This window comes from Gavia stellata, chromosome 21 (genome assembly GCF_030936135.1).
Source record: "Gavia stellata isolate bGavSte3 chromosome 21, bGavSte3.hap2, whole genome shotgun sequence".
NCBI classification, from domain to species: domain Eukaryota; kingdom Metazoa; phylum Chordata; class Aves; order Gaviiformes; family Gaviidae; genus Gavia; species Gavia stellata.
In genome coordinates, this window is record NC_082614.1 from 4,570,774 (window position 1) to 4,591,267 (window position 20,494).

Consider the following 20,494-nt stretch of genomic DNA (forward strand, 5'->3'; position numbering starts at 1 on the left):
GGGGCGGCGCCGAGGAGCCGGTGGGTGCCTGGGTGGCGCCGACCACTCAGGCGGCAGGCAGCGCCGGGCCCCGCGGGGCTCCGTGAGCAGCTCCTTCCCTCGTCGCCCGGAGCCCCGCAGGCCCGGCCCGGCCTCCCGCGGCCCTCCCCGGTTCGAGCGGAGCAGCGAGAAGATGTCGCCATGAAGGAGGCCGAGTCCGCGCTGCGCCGCCCCCGCCGGTCGCCCTCGCGGGCCATGAGCCTGGGCCCCCGCCGGCTCCGCCAGCGCCCGTCGTGTCCCCCCGCTCAGGGCCGCCGCTCGCCCGCCGGGGCGCCCGTTGATGCTGCAGAGCCCGCCCGGCGCGACCCCCGCCTCAGCCTCCGCCATGGACAAGAGCAGCCCCTGCGGCTCCGGTACGCCCGGCTCCTCGGCCGGCAGCAAAGGGCAGCAGCCGCGATCCGCCTCGGCCGGGCCCGCCGCGGGGGAGTCTAAGCCCAAAGGCGGTAAGAGCCGGGGCGGCGGGGCCGGAGGCGCGGCTGGGGGCCGCCGGGCCGGGCCGGGCCGGGGAGGGTGCCTGGCGGCGGGGCGGAGGAGCGGCTGGGGGCCGCCGGCGCAGGAGCCGGGGGGTTGTCCGGCCGCGGGCCGGGAGTCCCGGGGGTTTCAGGCCGTTAGCGATGGCCTCTCGGCGGCCTCTGGGTCTCGCTGGTGGGTCTGAAGTGGTGGTAGCTCGGGAGGGAGGAAGGGGGTGACCGTGAGCGAGCGACCGGCGTGAGGCTGCGGGGGCCGATGGCCCTGTGCCGGGCTTGGGTTTGTGGCGAAGCTGAACTTCTCCTTGTCGGGTTGTTTGTCTCTGAGCTGGGTTTTACTAGGCTTCGTTTCAGGTTACTGCTTGTTTTTGCTTTCTTTTTCCTTCCTCTTCCGGCTTTGTTCCCTGTTCGGTGAGCTGTGCTTCCTACTCTCTTCTTCCTTTGAGGATTAATGCTTTAACTCCACTAGCGTTGGAGTAATTAGCTTGAGAGCCAAAGCTTTGGTTTTATAGTAAGAATATGTTTGCCAGTGCTTATTAAGAGAAGCCTTAACTTTATTTGGTACTCGAGTGTGCTTTTACATCTTGCTTAAGGAGGACGGGTATTGATCCACAGCATTGCCCTAACTGGCTGTATTTCAGTAACCTACTTCGGAAGAGTTCGGAGTTAGTTACATATTGTTTACTCATCTGGCATTTAAACCAAAGTGTTACATCTGTCGCTGCACACAGCTAGTTTTGCTGACATAGCAGTTCATGAGGAACCATTATGGTTCCTGTCATCTATCTTTTCAAGGTAAGACCTGAGCCACCTCCGGTTCTCTAAAGCTGTTTGGGAGCAGAGTGTTCCTGGCAAGCTTGCATTTTTTTGTAGATCCTAGAAATGGGGCAGTAGTGATTAAAATTAGTGTTCTTAGTCCTGGAAGTACGTGTTAGAATGTCAGCAGGTTGCTACAACACCATCCTGTACTAATTTCCTTCCTCCTTAGTGGTTGATTTCAACTGTACTACTTCAGGTCTCTGAGAAAGCAGCAGTGTATTCCAGAGGGTTAACACAACAAGTGTCTTGAAGGTGTTGACTCCTTTTTGGACCTTCTGAATGCACTCAGATCCCAGGTAACCAAGTATTACCTGCTCTTCACCGGTATTAACCGATCTTCCACAGGATAGACTGAAGTGAGTGACATGGGAGGTGGCTCACCCACAGCTCCCCAGGTTGTGGTGTAACTGTGCAATTATAGTTAAGTTTTAACTTCAAATTCAAACACATGAAAGTCTTTTTAGGAAGAACTTTTTAGGCAGTCATTTCTGGAAGAACTCCTAACTGATTTGCAAAGTTTTTTTGCATCAGCAACAGGATTTGATGTGAGGGTCTTATTAACCCTAGCGACTGTGGTTATTTTTCAGTCTCTTATTAATTTTTTTTCCCCTGTAATGAATGGACCAATGGAAACAGGGGATAGCATCTGCTAGGTATGCAATAAGAGTTCTAGAACCAGATCTTTGGCTTCTGATGGAATAACGAAGTATATAAACTTCTCTGCATATATTGTGAGAGGCAGTGCGAAAGGCTATCAGACATGAGGTTTTCCTGTTGTGGAGGACTGGTTTCTGTCCCTGTCTTGCAAAGAGATACTTCATCACTACAGCTTCTCTTTTAGTGATGTGTGATGCAGTATGAAGGATTGTTCACAGAATATAACATCCTTCGGTAAGGAGTTAAGATGGCCTGTCCTGTGGCTGGTATCCCTTCATGTAGAAGAAACAGTATCTGTAGTGAGGAAGGGAATAACAGGCCTGTCATTCCAGCCCAAAATAAAAGTGTTAAATGATTTTTGTGGAATGCCACCTTTTACAAGCTTGAAACAATATCACTAGTAGCAGAGAAGCAGTGAGGAGAGAAATCATGATGTACTGTACTCTTCTACTCCGATACAATAGACTAACTTTTAATTAAAAAACCTGCTTTTTTGAAGACCTCTTTTTTAATAAAATAGAAGAAAATTTTGACTTGACATGATTCTGCTTCTAAGATGCTTGTTTCTGAACTACAGTGGAGGGCAAAGGGATATGGAATGAGTTGCTTCCTTTACAGTGCATGGAAGAGGCCTCAAAAAATAAATCCCTTTTAGTAGGAGTAGATGTATATTTGGGACTATCTTAACTGTGGAGGGTACTGAAAACTAAAATGAGAAAGTTCCCTCCTTCAGATTGGAGCAAACAACCCCAGGATGAACATAGAGGATGCAGCTGTGTTAAATGGTGGCTATGTTTTAGTAGCTGTTACATGCAAGACACTGGCATGTCATCACACGGGATTTTCATTCTAGGAATGGTATGGCTACACATAGCTGATGTGGTCCACCCAATTCCTCTCCTGTTTCAGGAAAGGTATAGGATGTATTCTGAAAATCTTGTGTCTCCTTTGAAATGGGAAATATTCTTTTGGACCACAGACCTTCCCCAGAACTCTGACCTTTAGTTACATAAGTGACTTTTGCACTGATGGTCGCTGGATTTAAGTCTAGTCAAACTCTTGCCATTTAGATGCTTTCAAGAGTTACCTGCTATGATCAAGTCCAGCTGAGGAAATGAAGAAGGGGACGTTTGTGAAACCTTGCGGTAGCTTCTCCTTCTGTTTCTCTTGCAGCACAGCTTGAATGGGCTTAATAGGATACTGTAAGCTCTTGTACTTGTGGAAGTTGGATTCCAGCCACATTCCAAATTTGCCTTTAGAGACTAGGTTAAACTCGGAAGTTTCCAACAGAGAAGTTTCTTCAGGTTACGTTAGTGTACCAACAGGAGTCACATTCCATTAGGATGGAATAAAGTGGCTAAGGGAAAATAGGCTTGTTGAGTTTTTCTGCAGTCCTTGAGACCTGATGGACAACATTAGTTCTTGCAAACCTTCCTGGGCCTTGTTATTACAGTGTGAGCATGCTTAGCTGGGGTGCGTGACTGCTCAGTCACCTCTTGCTCACTGGGATGTTTGCCTTAGCAGCAGCAATAGCTTCAGTGCGTTTTAATGAAATCACCCTGAGGCTTAAGTGTGATCCACCACCCAAACCCCTTATGCAATACGGTTGGCTTCAGCATGGCTCAGCTGAAAAGAAGAGGCAAACAAAGATGGAAGGAAACTGCAGTCCTCACCCCAGTAGCAAACCAGTACTGCAGCTCCAGGACTAAAGGGGTGACCTACAGCTGCTTTAAGTCCTGTGAACTTGATCTCCTCTTTCTGGATCTTTGAAGATAGAGGTCCTCTAACAGACTGTGGCGTCCAGCAGGAGAAGCCACAGGCGTCAGGGCTTGCTCCAAAAGGCAAGACAGCTTTCTTGCTAGTTTTATAAAATTATATAGACAGTATTTTTTATAAGTCTGTGTTCTCTTGGAGTGTGGATGGGTAGTTATATTTATTATAGGTTAGATCTTGTGAGAACTGCAAAAGGACTAACTGAGGACCTGAGTGAAGAGTAAGCACCTCACCAGCACTGTTGCTGTTGCTCATTTCTAATTTGTCAAGAAAAGAAGGAAAAAAGAAACTCCCAAATCCAAACCTACGCTACTTAAAACTGGGATCTAACAATAGAGGATGGCAGTGAGAATCATCCACTTTACTCCCTGCATGAGTGCAGATAGCCCTGTCCTGCCCTGTTCATGGGAATTCAAGGAGGGATGATACGAAGCAGAGAGCTCTCAGACACGTGGCACGCTGGAAAGGTCGGAAGGAACAGCACTGCTTAGATTCGGGGTGGGGGAGAAGCGGTCCAGTTTAGAAATGCATACTCCAAACTCTGGGTTGTCTGTTGACTGATTTCATTACTACTCTGATGGACCTGAATCCTCATGAGGTTAATTATTCTGAGAGGGGAAACTTGCAATCAGTAAAATCAGGTTTGAAGCATTGTTAGACTGTCATGTAAGATCTGTCCTAAAAAAGGCACAGGTGGAGAGGACTTCCTTATAGAATGTGAGAGTCATAGTGACTCCCAAAGGCTCTAGGATTTGGTCTGAAAGGACCTGTAATATGACAGGAATGTGTGTAAACCAGCTGACCGACAAATTTGATGGTGACTGACTTGATTAAAATTGTAAGTGGTAGGAAATTCTTCTGTCAGCTGCAGGTACAAGCTGTTCCTGGGCCTTGTAAAGACCCTCTTTAGACTGAACTTCTCCTCTTAAGTTGTTTCTTTTCCCCAGGTGGTGATTGTAGAGAAAGTGCAAAGTTGCTATAGACACAATAGGCATGTGCCTTTCTAGCACGTTCACTGAAATTGCAGATTTAAGAGGGTGGTTGAGCTCTAAAGGGACGAGCTCTGTTCCTGAACAACTCAAGTAGTTGTCCAAAAACCTCTTCAGAATGACTTAATTTTTGACCAGAGACTCAGTGGTGTTGATTGTAGCCTCTTCCCTACAAACACTCTCAAAAAAGGTCTATCTAAATAATCATTCAGCCAGACCTGGTCACACCCTCAGTACTTGGCAGCTTCTGGTGTGTTTTTTTTCCTGATAACGCTCAACCCATGTCTTTTTAGCCTGACGTGTATTATAGCACTGCAAGCTATGCAAGCATGTGTTTGAGTTACATATCTGTGTTTCTGACGGAGTTGGTTTAATTCTGAGTTAAAGGATCAGCCTTTTGAATAGCAGAGTAAATGACCAGTTATGGTGATGAAGTTTGTCTGCAAAATAGCTCTGTCACATTATGTGAAAGTAATGATAGTGTCCTTTTACTTCTATAGCTGTAGTTGCAGGCAAAGGCTGAAGTCTGCCATGTGCAAGAAACAGCAGACCACCACAAAACCCAGCCAAGCCACTTTTACTACTTAACTTATTCTTAAGAAGTCGGACCCTCACTAATGTACAATAACGCACAGACCTTCCAGTCCACTACCCGCCTCTTTTTGGGGGTGCATGTGGGAGACAAAACTAAAAATAACAACAAAGTGAGACTTTGTGTGAATGATCCCATTCTGACTGTTTTAAATGCTTGGGTAGATTGGAAGTGGTGCTGGAGAAAGGGAAAACTGGAGGCACTGGTGGTGAAGATTACCTGTATGAGTAACACGATCCTAAATCACAGTGGCTTGTTTGCCTACCATGTAAGATTTATATTAAGGGGTGAGGAGGACTACAAAGTGGGAAAAGGGAAACTAGTAGGCTTTTATAAAATGGATATAGATGTCATATGAGGCGTTATTGTTTGTGTAATGCTTAGTGAGTATCTAGAGTGACTTTGGGGCTGGCTGGTGTGGACAGACATCTTGCTGGGCCTGTGGAGTTTTCCTTCCAAGCTTACCAACATACCTCGTCCACAAATAAAACCTAGGGCAGCTGGTGGAAGTGCTAACTTAAGTGACAGGTAAGCAGTTTGCTGTGTCCTTGAGGCAACTCTGATCTTATGTTAAGAGTATTAGAAATACCTTCATAGTATTAATTTTCTGTTCTAGCAGTCTAATGAAGCAGCTATTTAGGCACAGGAAACCCATCTCAAGAGCCTGACTGATGTTTCTGCTCTTGTGAGCTTTATTCCTGCAGTATTTTGCTTTGTGCTTCACTGCTGTGTCCTGTGTTAGGGTCAGTGGTGTGCTCAATGCACTTTTGGGCAAACAGTCCTTGTTGAATAGGTTGGTGGACTTAGTACCTAGATATTAGGTGTGTGCCCTGCAAGGCCAAAGCATTGGGTTCGTGCTTCAAGATCGATCAGCATTTGTGGGCCTCGTGAAAGAAAAGCATATTTTTAGAACAGAATTACATCTGTTGGGGTCTTTTAAGCATAGGGGGCAGAACTGAGTGGAAACAGGGAATGTGGTCTTGCAAAGTGAGAAACCTCGAGACAAATGTAGGCAGCAGTGTATTTATATAAGGGAACAATGTACGATAAGTTGTGTGTTTTCAGAAAATGGAATGAAAAAATTAAGTAGTTGTCAATTTTTGTAATGGGGCATGAAGATGTGGTGTTGGTGCTATCACTTAAGGTACCAGGCAACACGCTAATGTCTGGTGACGGCAATTCCAAGTTTGGATAAAGAAAATTCATCCATTCTAATAAAAAACAAAGCACAGCAAATACATCCTTCTTTTATACTCGTAGTGATAGGAATGAAATGGTTTGGGTTGCTGGGGGGATTTGATGTTCTGATAAACACCAGCCTTTTAACCAGGGCCCAAGGCAGCAGCCGAGGTGCGCACGTCTCTGAGGTGAAGCTGGCTGAGGTGCAGTACACGTGGATAGCTCTGAGGCTGTCGATCTGATTCTTGTTTTTTTTTCTTTCAGATGGAAAGAATGCGAGTGGATCCAAACAGCGTTATAATCGTAAAAGAGAAACTTCATATTCTAAAAATGAGAACTTTTCCAGTCAGTCCCGTCGCTCCAATTCACAGAAAAGCAAAGCTTTTAACAAGATGCCCCCTCAAAGGGGAGGTAGCGGCGGAAGTGGCAAACTTTTTAGCTCTTGTAATGGTGGAAGACGAGATGAGGTGAGAATTGTAATGCCATGCCTCCAAGGCCTTCTTTCTTGGGACAAGAGGATCACTCTGACCTGCCTAGATAGGTCTTCTGTGTTCAGCTGCTGGGCTGGGAAGGGAAAGAGCGATAAAAGGTGCTAACATCGTTGAGATGCCAGAGTGAGTGTGAGCAGAACAACTTGGCAACAACAGAAGAGGAGTGCTCTCTGCTCTGAGAGACTTGCAATAAAAAATACCATCTGAGGAGCGGGTACCTAGACAGGCCATGTACATATCTCATGAAACAGAGGTCCTTCATGAAAGTATCTAGTGATACAATTTCTAGCTTTTAAGTCCGAGTTGATTGTGTCTAACCACTTCAGTGTACAAATTTGCCTGTGATAGTGTTATTGGGAAAGTAGTTGTGTTAGCCTTGGTGACATCAAGAAGGAGTAAAAACAGACCGAGGCTTTTATGCTGATGTGGGTCTAAATACTGTAGACTATGCGTGGGTTTTCATTGATACTCTGTTTTTTCAGTTTTAGTGGATGAGCAACACTGCTCACCTAAATAGCTGACTCTGTCAAAACTCACCTGCTGTCTCTGTTAAATTCTCATTCTTTGCTTCATTATATGAAAACTAACCAAAACAAGTACAACCTGTGCAAATAGTAATCAGACTTGTATTACTGGCTGTCTAAAAGAATATTGTCAGAATTCAAACAACTTTATTCTGTTATTAACCTTGACTATTAGCTTTTGCCAGCTTTTACTTGTCCTTACGTGGGTTGTCTTTATGCTCTCCTCCTTTTGATCAGTGTGGGGTAAGACCACTTAGTTCTAACTTTCAGGTTCTCATGCACTTCTAACGCTGCACTACTTGATTTGCAGAACTGGAATGGGAGAAGGTGAGTGGATGCTGTGTATGCTGTACATAATCACTGATGCAGCCTGGGTATCAACTTGTACTGATGCTTTTGCAATAAACTCTAGCAATTTCTAACAAATGCTGTTGTCTCTTAGGTAGCAGAGGCTCAGCGGGCAGAGTTCAGCCCTGCCCAGTTCTCTGGTCCCAAGAAGATTAATCTGAACCACTTACTGAACTTCACTTTTGAACCCCGTGGCCAAGCAGGCCATTTTGATGGGAATGGACATGGCAACTGGGGGAAAAGGAACAAGTGGGGACATAAGCCTTTCAACAAGGAGCTCTTCCTACAGGCCAAGTGAGTGGAAGACCAGCAGGGCTCTTAGACTTCTTCAGAGACACTGAGCTGTAAGGGATGATCAGCCAGGGAATTGTGTTTGACCTTGACTACTTGTATTGACTTCCCAGGGTAAAGTTGCCTCTCTGTAGTGTTTTTTAGTGGTAATGACTATACTTGAAAGGGATAAAAATATATCAAGTTGTCATCTTTACCTATTTACAAGGTATCTGATGGATTGAGTCCTTTAGATACAAACCAATTAGTCTTCTGCTCTAATTTTCTAGCATCGCTTGTGGAATATGACGCTCCATTTGGGAAGACCTATGTAGTTTCCTTATGGAAGATGGCCATTTTTACCAAAAAATAGTATGTTGAGATGGTAGAGATAGCAGCTGCTGGATGAAATCTAATCTGAATTTATAACTCCCAGAAGCAATTACTCATGTGGGCCTTAGTTCTTAAACTGCTGATTATTTCACAGGCTCCTAGGTATGTAGTATAACCCTAATGGTGATCAGTATAGTAATCCAGCAGCAGAATTGCTTTTGACTGGAAATAACGATTGCTTTCACCGGAATTTGAAGTGTGTTCAGGACTTCCTGTACCTGATCACGTTAAAGATAATAAAAACTATTTTTAGCATTGATGCTTCTGATTTTTCCCTATTGTTTTGTGGCTTACTATAGTGAAGTCTATTTACAAGAACCCCAGTAGTTCTAGTTTTAACGAGCGTATTTTTTCCACTTGTGGATGCCCTGTTTTTTAATAGATCCCTGATGGAGCTGGCTGTTTCTTACACGTTTCTGGAAAACCACTCTGCCTGGCTCATTCTGTAGTTAGTATGTGATGTTGTGTCTAGCTGAAATTAGACACACCTGTATTCTGGAAATCTGGTTTGAATTGAACTCTTTTGGGTTTTGTTGGTAGAAGTTACTGACTGTGTCCAGCAGTTTTCTGCTGGACAAAGAAGAAGCTCAGAGAATCCTATAGGATAGTTCTCAAAAAGAATTTTTAGAAACAACTGAGTGGATCATCTGTCTCTTTGCCTTTCCCCAGCTGCCAGTTTGTTGTCTCTGAAGAACAGGACTACACAGTCCACTTTGCTGATCCAGATACCTTGGTCAACTGGGACTTTGTGGAGCAAGTGGTTAGTTGTGATGGGCTAGATTTTTTTTTCCTCTTTTTTTTTATTAAGAAGCTCAACCTGTCTTTAACTGCCTCTTTATCTCTATGTTACGTAAAACTCAGCTGTTTTTGAGTTGAGGCCTCTGTCACTCCCACAATACTGGGAAAGATCTGTCATGGAATATATTATGAAATACTTTCATGACAGGAAAAGAGAAGTGCTAAAATCTATTAGGAAAATTAGCAGCTTCTTCTTGCTTTCGCAGATGGGAGCTCATCAAAAATAGTATCTGACATTCTGTAGACAGAGTCCTTGTGATCGAGATATTAACAGAAAAGTTGGGCATGAGTCCATGGAAGAGGACTAGAGTGTAGAATTTTGAAGAATTATTCTGTGCATAGGTGGCCCATCTTGCCTAGCAACAAAATGGAAAAATCTCTTGAGAATTGTGGTCAGAACTTTGGGTTGCCTCAAGTGGAAACCTATTATCTGCCAAGACAAGTCTTGGTGTATGATGTAGCTGGAGAAGAGGTAGGCTTACTGTTACCTGACACTACAAGAGAGCTGAAAAATCTAGGTGCTTGCTTGGCAGTTACTCTCTGCAACATACAGATGCTAACAAAGTGTCTGACTCAGCTAGCATGTTCATGGAAATAGGTAAGTGCAGTCTCACAGTTAAACAGGGTTGCACGAGTCTGCTTGTGTAAGTGAGGCGACAGAGCTTATTTCCTGTCTTAGTGTCTGAATTCGCATGATGAAGATGCTGCTAACTCTTAGAGATGATGAATATGTGAGGGGAAACATGAGAAGAGTCACTTTTTTCATGTCATTAGAGTAGAAATACCAGATGGGTGGCTTTGATGGCTATTCCATGTGCAGTCTGAAGGTGTTACGTAGTTCATAGTGCACTTAATTTCTTGGTAAATAAGCAGAGCCTAAAGAGGTGGAAGATTAATACGTTAGAGTAGGTCTTACAGGTGGCTTATTCTGTAGCACAGGAACTGATTTCCAAGTCTAAAACTTGTGCTATTCTTCTCATGTGCCATTTCAGCGTATCTGTAGCCATGAAGTGCCCTCTTGCCCAATATGTCTGTACCCACCAACTGCAGCAAAGATCACCCGCTGTGGGCATATCTTTTGTTGGGCATGTATCCTTCACTATCTCTCCTTGAGTGAAAAGACCTGGAGTAAATGTCCTATTTGTTATGGCTCTGTTCACAAGAAGGATCTCAAAAGGTGAGACTTGATATTTATTAAATGGTGTATCTTTTTGAAATGTTATTTCTACCCTACTAACCTCCTCCTTACATTGCAGTGTTGTTGCTATGGAAACACGTCAATATGCAATTGGTGATATCATTACGATGCAACTTATGAGAAGAGAGAAAGGTGTTCTGATAGCACTGCCCAAATCTCAGTGGATGAATATGGTGCAGCCTGTTTACATTGGAGGTGAGTGTATTTTAGTACTGGTGGTTGGCATCCTGCTCTGAACTCTGACTAGGACTTGTGTGGAGAGGATTTACCATGGCAATGCCATGCTGTCACCTTAAAATAAATCAGACTATAAAACATGGATTTTAGCAGTGGAAAACCTTAATGACCACATATTAATAATAAGCTTTCTACTCACACTTTGTTTTTTGTAACTTGTGTGCTGTTTTCCTTCAAGTTACTGCACTGCAGACTCCTGCCTTCTCAATCACTGGCATTAGTTTGATGTGTGTGTTGTATCATACAGTCATCGGTGTGACTCTTGCTGCTTCTGTTGGCTCTTCAGTGTCCTTAACTTTTTTTTTGTCTTGGCTCCTCATTATACAGCTTAGCAAAAATAACAGTCTCTGTGTCTAAACTATTTCAAGGATGTAATCTTTAACAAGGTTTTCATCATCTTCACTTATCAACTAGAATCTGTGAATGATATGGGAAAATAATGAAAATTATTGCAAACCTATTCCAAACATCTGTTGCCTGACTTCTTCAGTTTTCTTCAGTCAAGTAATGTGACTAACACATCATCATCTTATCTGTTAGTATCACAAAAATTTTGTGACTAAAGAAATAATTTTACTTAACATTGCTGCTTTGTGGGCTGTCTTGGCTCACTTCATTTTGCAGGCACACTTGTGAAAGGCTGCGTGCGTTTAAGCTCTCTGTAAAAAGTCAAGTCTCCTAACACATGATGGGTATCCAGCATGTAGGGTGTGTGCTTATGTGCACCTCAGTATTGGAAAGAAAAGGACTTCAAATCCTTTCATAAAACAAACAAAAGAACAAATATGGGATTTGAGATCATTCTAAACTCAGGAAATTCAGCATTAACTTGGTGTTCTGTAGCCAAGGTTGGACCCTTGGGGGGCAGTGAATATAGGGACTGTACTAGTGTGTCATGCTATGGTTGCTGTAAAGTTTATAGTGAAGATAAGCTCTCTAGTAACAAAGATGACTACGTTTTGCTAAACTTGTAATTCTTTAGTTTACTGTTTCTGCTGTGCTGCTTGTAAAAACCTCATAATAATGTTTTGTACGGATTTTTAATACATATGGGCTTATGAGCTAGGTTTTTTTGATGTGTAGTAACTGAGTGGTGAAGTGGAAGGTTGCAAGTGGCAGATAATGCTGTTGGGGGGGACATGTGTGTAGCAGAGCAGGTATGTGGCACCAGCTTGTGTCGTCAATGATATAACGGTAATATGCAGAGTCTGTATCAAACTCTTGCTAAGTATTGTCTGCCCTGGAGTGGATTAACTCACAAAATTGAGCAGTAACAAAACTTCAGAAGAAACAGCAGTTCGAACTGGTGCCTGTTCGTGCGGACATTAATGATTTGGTGCTCCTTCTGTTCAGATGACCAGCACAGTCAGTATTCAAAGTTGCTTCTGGCATCCAGGGAGCAGGTCTTGCAGCTGGTGATTCTGGAGGAGAAAGCGGCATTACTAAAACAGTATGAGGAAGAAAAACACACCCCAGAGGCTTGTTTTATTGAGGCGGCTATCCAGGAACTGAAGGTGAGAACCGCTTTGGAGGCTTTTAGTAACTTTATTTTTAACAGTATGCTGAGTGCTAAGCATCCATGTTCTGCTGCATAAGTGGTTGTGTGTGATTATTCTGGTCTCCATGATGTACATACTAGCAAGGTGGTGATGTTTGCCGCTAGAATAGCGTTATGAATCTTGGAGGAGACTATAGCCTTTGGAGCCCAGGTATTTGGCTGATGTTCAAGATAGAACAGAATGCTTTTTACTGTGTGGTATTCCTTCCATAAATGTAACAGAGTTCTGCTTTCAAAGGAAGATGTGTTTTCCTTTTGGGTCTAACAATTTCTGGGATAACTTTTATCAGGCAGACATGAACAAACCTGTAGAATATTCTTTTTCAAAGCTTTTAGGTGTCCTACAATTGGTGCACTTTCCAGTAACAAGAAGGGAGAGGACCTCTCTTCGAGGGTCAGTCTTTGTTACAGATGAATTATAGATCTATGAAAACCTGAAGTATAGGACAAGGCTAAAAATAACTGTGGTGATAGTTTCCTGGCTTAAACAGAAAATTGAAACTTGTTGTCTTTGGATGACCTGTAGGAGCGAGAAACAGCACTCTCTGCTAACCAGGATAAAAACAATGGCATTGCTGGAATCAGTGCAGCTGTGGAAGAATTGGTCCTAGAAAGCTCCAAGGCTGTGGAGCCTGCAGTTTCCCAAGAGAAAAAGGTGGGTGACAACTCTGCTCTGGCAGATCTTGTTAGTACTTAATTCTGCTGCTTTACACAGCAGTGTATGGTGAACTGGTGCCAAAGATTTTTGCAGAGATGATAATCTTTTGAAGGAGGTGATGTGGTACTAACTGTATGCTCTCTGCTGTGATAGTGTGGTGTGGAATATCTGTCTGCATTTGATGAGGAGCTTGTAGAGCCTTGCTCTGATCTGGCAAGTTCCTTTTTGCCTCCTGTGGAAGCAGAAGAGGCAGTGCTGGATGAAGAGGAAGTACCTGAGGTGGACACCATAGGGGAACCTGATATGAACACTACAGAAGAACCAAATCCAGCTGAAACAAGCTCCCAAGAATCTAAAGATACAGTTAGCAGTGGACATCTTAGCAACTCTCCTTTTTACTATTTCTATCAAGGTCAGTGCAATGAAATCCTAGAATCAGTGGGCAGAGATGCCTCCTTTGGGATCCTTCTTAAGGAAGATGTTTGTCACTTCGTTAGATGCAGCTAAAACCTGTGAAATAAAACTCCCACAGAAACTCCGAAAGGAGCTTTGATTTTATTACTGGAGAATGTACTGAGGTGGGAAGAAGGGTATTGAAAATTAACAGGCAAAGAACAAGTGTTGGTATCTTTCTTCCCTTATAGCGGAGGATGGACAATGTATGTATCTTCACCCTGTGAATGTTCGATGTCTTGTTCGTGAATATGGCAGCTTGGAGAAGAGTCCAGAGAAGATAACTGCAGCTGTAGTGGAGATAACTGGCTACTCAATGACAGAGGTAGTTATTTTATCTTGTTCCTCTTCAGAGACTTGTTTCTCTTCGGTAATAAGAAATAATAACTATGAATGGGTAGGCATGCTAATCTGGAAGAGCATCTGTGTAAGGTGCAGTACCTTAAGTTGCTTTTGGTAAGGAGGGTGCAGTCTAGCTTTTTTTTTTTTTCCCTAGAAGGTAGGAAGTTCTAGGAGTAAGAGAATTGCAAGCTTAAGGTTGGTTTGTTGTTAAAGCTGTCTTAAAAAAAGTAAATTCTTTTCTCATATAAGATAGTAGCTTGAACTAGACAGATTATCATCTTTCTAAACCTGAAGAAGTGTTCTGCCTTTGTCTTGAACAAACAGTTGTTTCTGAGCATCAAGGGTAGAGGTGGGATGTTACGAAAATGAAGAGGATGGAAAGAAACTTCGAGGGAGTGAAAGTGCTTTAGGCACTGAAGTTCTGGAAGAGGGGATGGGTCTTGAATTCCTTTACCTCAGATAAAGACAACTGTACGACCTGGCATCTGCAGTAACAACTATACATAACTCTTAATTCATCTTTAAGAAAGGACGTGCTCAAGTAAGAATAGGTGCAGAGGTAGTAGGGAGTTGTCTTCAAGTTTTCTGGCTCTGCAAGGGAAAATACAAAACTAGACTGAAACAAGCTGAGTGAAGTGGTGGTCGTTGTTCCAAATAATGTAAGCGTAAAAGGCGAATTTGGTCCAATGCAAAAATAAATGCATCAGTGGACTCGTATTGTAGAATTTTATTCCAGTGATGTGAGTGAAAAGGGAGGAATAACAAGAAAATCGGTAACCAGGCTGGAGTAACTGCATCCAAATCTGCTTATGATGTGGTTGGTGGAGATCTTCGAGCATTTGGTTCTGACCCAGGGCATCCTTCATGTGTTTGTAGTTTATAAAGTGATTGTTGTGTTACTGCTGCTATTTTTTTCCATTTGATTTGATGAATGGTGGGCATTCTGTCTTCATAGGCTATTCATCACTATGGCAGCCTCTAGACCTTGCTGTGGTATCTGTTGTTTTTTTTTTTTTTTATCAGGATATAAGACAGCGTCATCGTTACCTCTGTCACTTGCCCCTCACCTGTGAGTTCAGCATTTGTGAACTAGCTCTGAAGCCACCCATCATCTCTAAGGAGACTTTAGAGTTGTTTTCAGGTTGGTACTACCTTTTTAGTAGGCTTTGTCATGTATCCATGAGGGTGAAGGGGAAGTCGTTCTTATCCCTTCATGGCAGAAAAAAGAACATACATAGCAGCTTTACTCCTCTTGCACCAACTGTCTGATGACTACTAGACAGAACAACCCCAATTCACTGTTTTATAGACAACAATTACACAAAGAATAAAAAAGCCTGACTGCTTGGAAGAGCATATGTCGTTTGTAAGCATATTTTGTTACTGATGTGTTATAACTGAATACGTTGTTCTCAAAGCTGGAGAAAACATTGCCAAAGTATTGTTGTGGCATTTCTGATACCCAGTGCTGTGCATTGCTCCTAGATGACCTTGAAAAGAGGAAACGTCTACGACAGAAGAAAGCTCGTGATGAACGACGACGTGAACGCAGAATTGAGATAGAAGAAAACAAGAAACAGGGCAAATGTAAGTTGTGATTGAACATAACTGGTGGATTTCCAGTCATCTTTAGTTGCTGAGCTGATTGCTTGAGCTGTAGGATGAACTCTAAGGCCTTTAGTTTATAGTGTGTACTTAGAACAAGATTACAAGGTATTAGAAACAACGTCGGTAGAGTGAAAAATATAAGCTGTTTTAGTCACGATGTTAAATGATGTTATGCAATTCCTGCATACTTGCACTCTCCCTTACACAAGGGAGAGACAGAGGGCATTCAAGGGCACAGCTATCTCCATGATGTATATAGCTCTCAGGATTCTTAATTTCTGTTTTTATAGTAATCATGATATAGAGTGAAAAGTGAAGAAGGAAAAAAAAAAATGCCTAGGAACTGCTTCCATCCAGCAGCAGGGCTGTACTGGTCTCTAAAATTGAGGATGGAAAGAAAATCGAGTTGGCACCTTGTAGACTCCTGAAACAACTTGCATATTGACAGTCTTCCCCCACATTGTGTAGTGCTTAATTTAAAACCTCTTTCTAGATCCAGAGGTCCATATTGCTTTAGAGAATCTGCAGCAGTTCCCTGCTTTTACCTCGTGTCCTGGAGAAACTACCAGCATTGATCGTCAGAGCTTCTGTCTGTCTCCTCTTGGTAGAAGCCCTGTGTTTCAGACAGGTGAGCATCTGGAAAAACACATCACATCTAGCTCTCGATCATTCTTTTGGGATCTACTGCTCAGGTCATCACGCTAAACTTTCTTAATACTGATCAAAGAGTGCTTCTTTCTTAGATTACCTATATGAGATCGTACACAAAAGGCTGACACGGCTAAGAAACATTCTGTTCCTTTGTCTGCTTTTTACTACCTCTGCTTTAGTGACAATATGAGATCTGCACTGCAGTTACCCCATCTTTTAAGTCTTTGCTGAGGCAGAAGAAAAGAAAGGAAAAAAACTTCCCCAAAAAGGGAAGAAAAGCATGTATGCCAGGAAAACTCCCCTGGCATTCTTTCTTTCTACCCTCTCCATCTTCCACACCACATGATACTAAAATAAAACGTAGTTGATGAGCAGTTAGGTTGTTGTCCAGTGATGCTTTACGAAATGTTTTGTCTTGCATAAAAGTTCATAAAAACTATTAAATAGAAACTATTCTTAAATGTTTTTCTCAAAAAAAACCACCCCAAACTCCCAACACACAACACCCCAAAATAAGCAAACAAAAACCCCAAAACAAAAAAAGCCCCCAAACTTAAATCTCCCTGAAATAAAAAGATTGAGGAAATTTGAGAGGTCCCACTGTGTGACTAATGGATGGAACTGATGAGATAAAAATGGTTAATTACGTAAGATAATAAAACTTTATTTCTGTTTCATCCTGTTAAGCAGCGTAACGAGTGCCTTTGCCAAATAGCTTTAATTATCTGCTGCCTTCTCTATAGAGTCTATTCCAACTCCACTGTCACCTGCTGCCAGCCAGGTCAGCCCATTGCTCTGTGGGAGTTTAGAAGAAGAGTCTCCTTTCCCTTCCTTTGCCCAGGTAAGCCATGTAGCAGAGTAAATCTTCTCAGAATTACTTGTGCCTTAGTTGGGGATTAGCTTGAGAACACAATTGCTTCCCCCACAAAAACAATGTGGCATAAATCTTACGGAGACAACGTAGGGTTTGAGTGCTTGAAAGGGGTTCCTAGATTTTCTTGCTAGTTGGGGATATGCAGGATTGTTCTAGTACATGGGATTTAATCATATCTTACAACTTTTTTGATAGATGTTGAGAGTTGGAAAGGCAAAACCAGAAACATGGCCCAAACCTGCTCCAAAGACAAGAGGTAAGAAAATTTGTTATTACTACTTCAGGTTCTTTACCATGCATCTAAATCTAAGAAATCTTGTAACTTCACAAGAAACCTCTGGAGAGTGGAGGGGCATTTGCACTGTGAAAGTTTCATGCAGCCTTCTGCCTCTCAAGGCCCTTTCCTTCTTTCAGATGAGAACACTCTGCCTCTCCCTGTGCCAGCGGATAGTGATGGAGAAAGTGACAGCTCTGACCGCATACCTGTGCCCAGCTTCCAGAATTCCTTCAGCCAAGCTATTGAGGCAGCCCTCCTGAAACTGGACAAACCATCCACAGCTGATCATTTATCAGGTAACAGGCGGGGGGGAAGACATGAAAAATTTCTGAAGTGAAAAAATTGAGTATTTCCCCTTCTTCATCTGGGAGAAGTGAAAGCAGCAATTTTGGGTACCAAAAATTGGCCACAGAACAGTTCTGAAAACTGTCAGGTGTTGGTTTCTAAATAGCTTGACTAGGGCTTCTGTTAGCTTAAAGCAGCTCTCTTAGTGGGAGCTGAGAAGATGTCCAACTAGCAAAGAATCCTGTTAGGACAAAGATGGCTTTTGACAGTCATGTTTGCCATGTCTTGACTGGAACTTTAATTTATCTCAGGGAAGTTCAGGTTATGCACTTTTAACCTAAAAATACCTGAGCTGCTGAGCTACCACTTAAATTTGACCAAAATGTCAAGGTAACTGCTAGCTGAAATTTCAGATTAGGGAGTCTGAAACAAATTGAGGTGAACTTAAACCTCCAAGCCTGGTGCTGGCTGATAAAACTCATTTATAATGCTCAGTTCTGATGTTTAGCTGTGGCTTCTGTCTGGAAACTGCACTGAATGATAGAGAGAGTTGGATGGGAGGGCCTGGGAGTTTCAGTGAAATTGAGCATCAGCTCCAGTTGTAGTGGTTTTTGGACATGGATGAAAGTGATACCTGTCTGAAAGGCAAACTGCTGCATGCTTGCAGTCCTAGGATCTGCTGTTGCAACAGCAACTTTAGAATCAGGCATGTTTATAGGTGTGTTTTAGGTGTGATGGACTCCCCCTTAGTTTGTCTGCAGTAATTTTCGTGTTAAAATTAAACTACCTGGTGCTCAGTGAGTTGATAGGAAGTGTCACAGACCGGTTGAAGTCATTTACGCTAGGGAAGACCATTTGTAATTTCTGTGTGACATTCCTGTTCCATGAGAATAATGACAGTATCATTTTAATCCTTCACAGAGGAAAAGGGAGGCAAGAAAAGAAAGAAACAGAAGCAGAAGCTACTGTTCAGCACCTCTGTTGTTCACACAAAGTGATTCTGCTATTCAAGAGAAGTTTCCTCTCCTGGTTTTCTTTTCATTTTGCTTTGTTTTGCTGCTATAGTTTAAGTATTTAAATTTGAACAGACTAAACTTGTCTTTCTGGGGCTTCTAGGGGGTTCAGGAGGAAACCATGACAGTATATGTTGAGGTAAGGTCTTTTGATTCCAACTGCTTCATCAGTTTGTATTGAAACAAAGTTTCGAGAGAAACAACCCAGAGACAAATCAGCCAAGGCTTCTAGTCTGTGCCAAGTCAGTTCTTTTGGCTTAATAAGGAGTATGAAAGTCTTTACAGTTGTGTGGCACTGCCAGAATACTGCAATATTACCTAAGTGAAGAGGCAGAGAGCCTTTATTTCCCTAGAAGTATTCATGGTCAGAAGTCCATCTGACTCTGACAGTAGTGCTGTTTCAGTAAAGCTGTCAAACTGCTCTCTTGAGAAACTGGTTTCCACTACACTGGAAATGGGCAAAAGAGCTTCTTGGCTTAGAGTGTTAGCTGCTATATCTGTTCTTTTTCTAAAGAGCAAGAATTCCTCCTGTTCTCCTGGCTTGGAAAGATTTAAAGCTGAGGTGAGTGTAAAGCAGAACTTGGCTACTTGGTTTTGAAGTGACTCTTGATGAATTTGTGTATTTCAAAATGCGTACTGGCACTAGTGGTAGAAGGAACCTCCTGGCTTCTCTCAGTTGTTCAACTCTCTTAATGTGGGTGAGTGAGGCTGCTGATTTTTTTTTTTTTTTTTTTTTTTTTCCAACCATGGGCTACACATTCTTTGTAACCCGATCATCTAGAATATACACTCCACCCTAGGGCTCTCGGTAACTACCTGAGTGATGTTTTGACACTGGCTGCTCTTGCATTGGAAGAACAACTGATAGCTGGAGTCTGTAGATAACTTTTATGCCCCAGCAAGAAACTGGGGTCTCTTGTACTGGGATAAAGGCCTGTATCTGCTTGGTTCTGGGATGTAAGTTGATCTGCACTAAGCACCTCAGGCTATAACCATGCCTCTTCTGGACCCTTCCCGCTCTTTCTTTGGGTGGTCACATTCTGCACTGCTTGTGGTTTGATTTCAGCTAATGAGTTAAGTGGTGTGGATTTCGCTGAATAAAATGAACTATAGGTGTAATGTACCAGTTAAGGCTAACAGTTGCAATAAATCATATGCACACGCACTTACAGTACTGCACACTTCCTGAGCTATAACTCAGTGTGGAGCACACCACCACTTAGTTGCACAGATTCAACTCTTACCTTCCTACTGACAAAAGTCATACCAGGGAGCTGGTATGAAGTACCACCTAACTTACAGTGCAAGACTGACAGGTGTCTTCTGTTATCTTCAGCCCCATTTGCACAGGCTTTAAAACATTGATGTGCTGTCTCCCTCTGACACTGTGACTGGTCTGAGCAAGGAAGTGTGTGGTTGAGGCTCCTGCAGTCAGGTATTCTAACACCACTGGTAAAGTCATTGGTTGTGTCCCTATTTAAAAAGTTTACATCCATACATTGATGCTTGATTTCAAAGCAATAGGCTCAATATTATTCAAGTGCTTCCTTGAGGCACTTAAGTGCGTGCGCATGGGAAGCTAGTGCCAAAGAGTGTACTTCACAAAGCTCTGTATGTGGCTGTAAACCCGAAAGAAGGGAGGGGGGGAAGGTAAAGAATACTTCCACTGCTACAGGAGGATAGAGGAAGCACTTGCAAAACATTCTTTGAAAGCAGCTTGACTTCACGCTTGGTCACAATTAACTACACTTGATGGAAAGACAGTATAGCTTGTCAAGAGAGTGCAAAGAAGCTAAGACAAGATGTCTGAAAGTGGTAAATGACTTGCTGTTAATGCTTTACATGCACATTGGAAAATTACTGGTGAGGGCAGAGAAAGCAACTGAGAAAGATTCAAGTATGCAGTTAACTGCGTTCACAGTACTATTGTTTCCTATTTGTAATAATCATTTTAAGCCATGGAACAGGAGTAACTACCTAGTGTCTAATCAGTATCTGTTG

General features: G+C 42.8%; 1 protein-coding gene across 1 annotated transcript; it reads left to right on the plus strand.

Annotated features, from left to right (window-relative positions):
- The first annotated feature begins 319 nt into the window (after positions 1-319).
- RNF10 (ring finger protein 10) lies at positions 320-19,619 on the plus strand. The gene is made up of 17 exons (XM_059827724.1): positions 320-482; positions 6,780-6,982; positions 7,973-8,172; positions 9,211-9,301; positions 10,332-10,516; positions 10,596-10,732; positions 12,128-12,288; positions 12,859-12,987; positions 13,144-13,402; positions 13,635-13,768; positions 14,809-14,926; positions 15,271-15,372; positions 15,887-16,021; positions 16,788-16,885; positions 17,114-17,174; positions 17,333-17,491; positions 18,402-19,619. Exons 1-17 carry the CDS (start codon positions 320-322, stop codon positions 18,476-18,478), a joined length of 2,412 nt encoding a protein of 803 aa, XP_059683707.1. The 3' UTR covers positions 18,479-19,619.
- The last annotated feature ends 875 nt before the right edge of the window (positions 19,620-20,494 follow it).

What these genes read in the sequence shown, in the direction of transcription:
- RNF10 (XM_059827724.1), top strand. Translation starts at nt 320, where the DNA reads ATGCTGCAGAGCCCGCCCGGCGCGACCCCCGCCTCAGCCTCCGCCATG. An exon ending in GAGCTCTTCCTACAGGCCAA is followed by an intron (nt 8,173 to 9,210) that starts GTGAGTGGAAGA and finishes GCCTTTCCCCAG; the next exon opens with CTGCCAGTTTGTTGTCTCTG. An exon ending in CACAGCTGATCATTTATCAG is followed by an intron (nt 17,492 to 18,401) that starts GTAACAGGCGGG and finishes AATCCTTCACAG; the next exon opens with AGGAAAAGGGAGGCAAGAAA.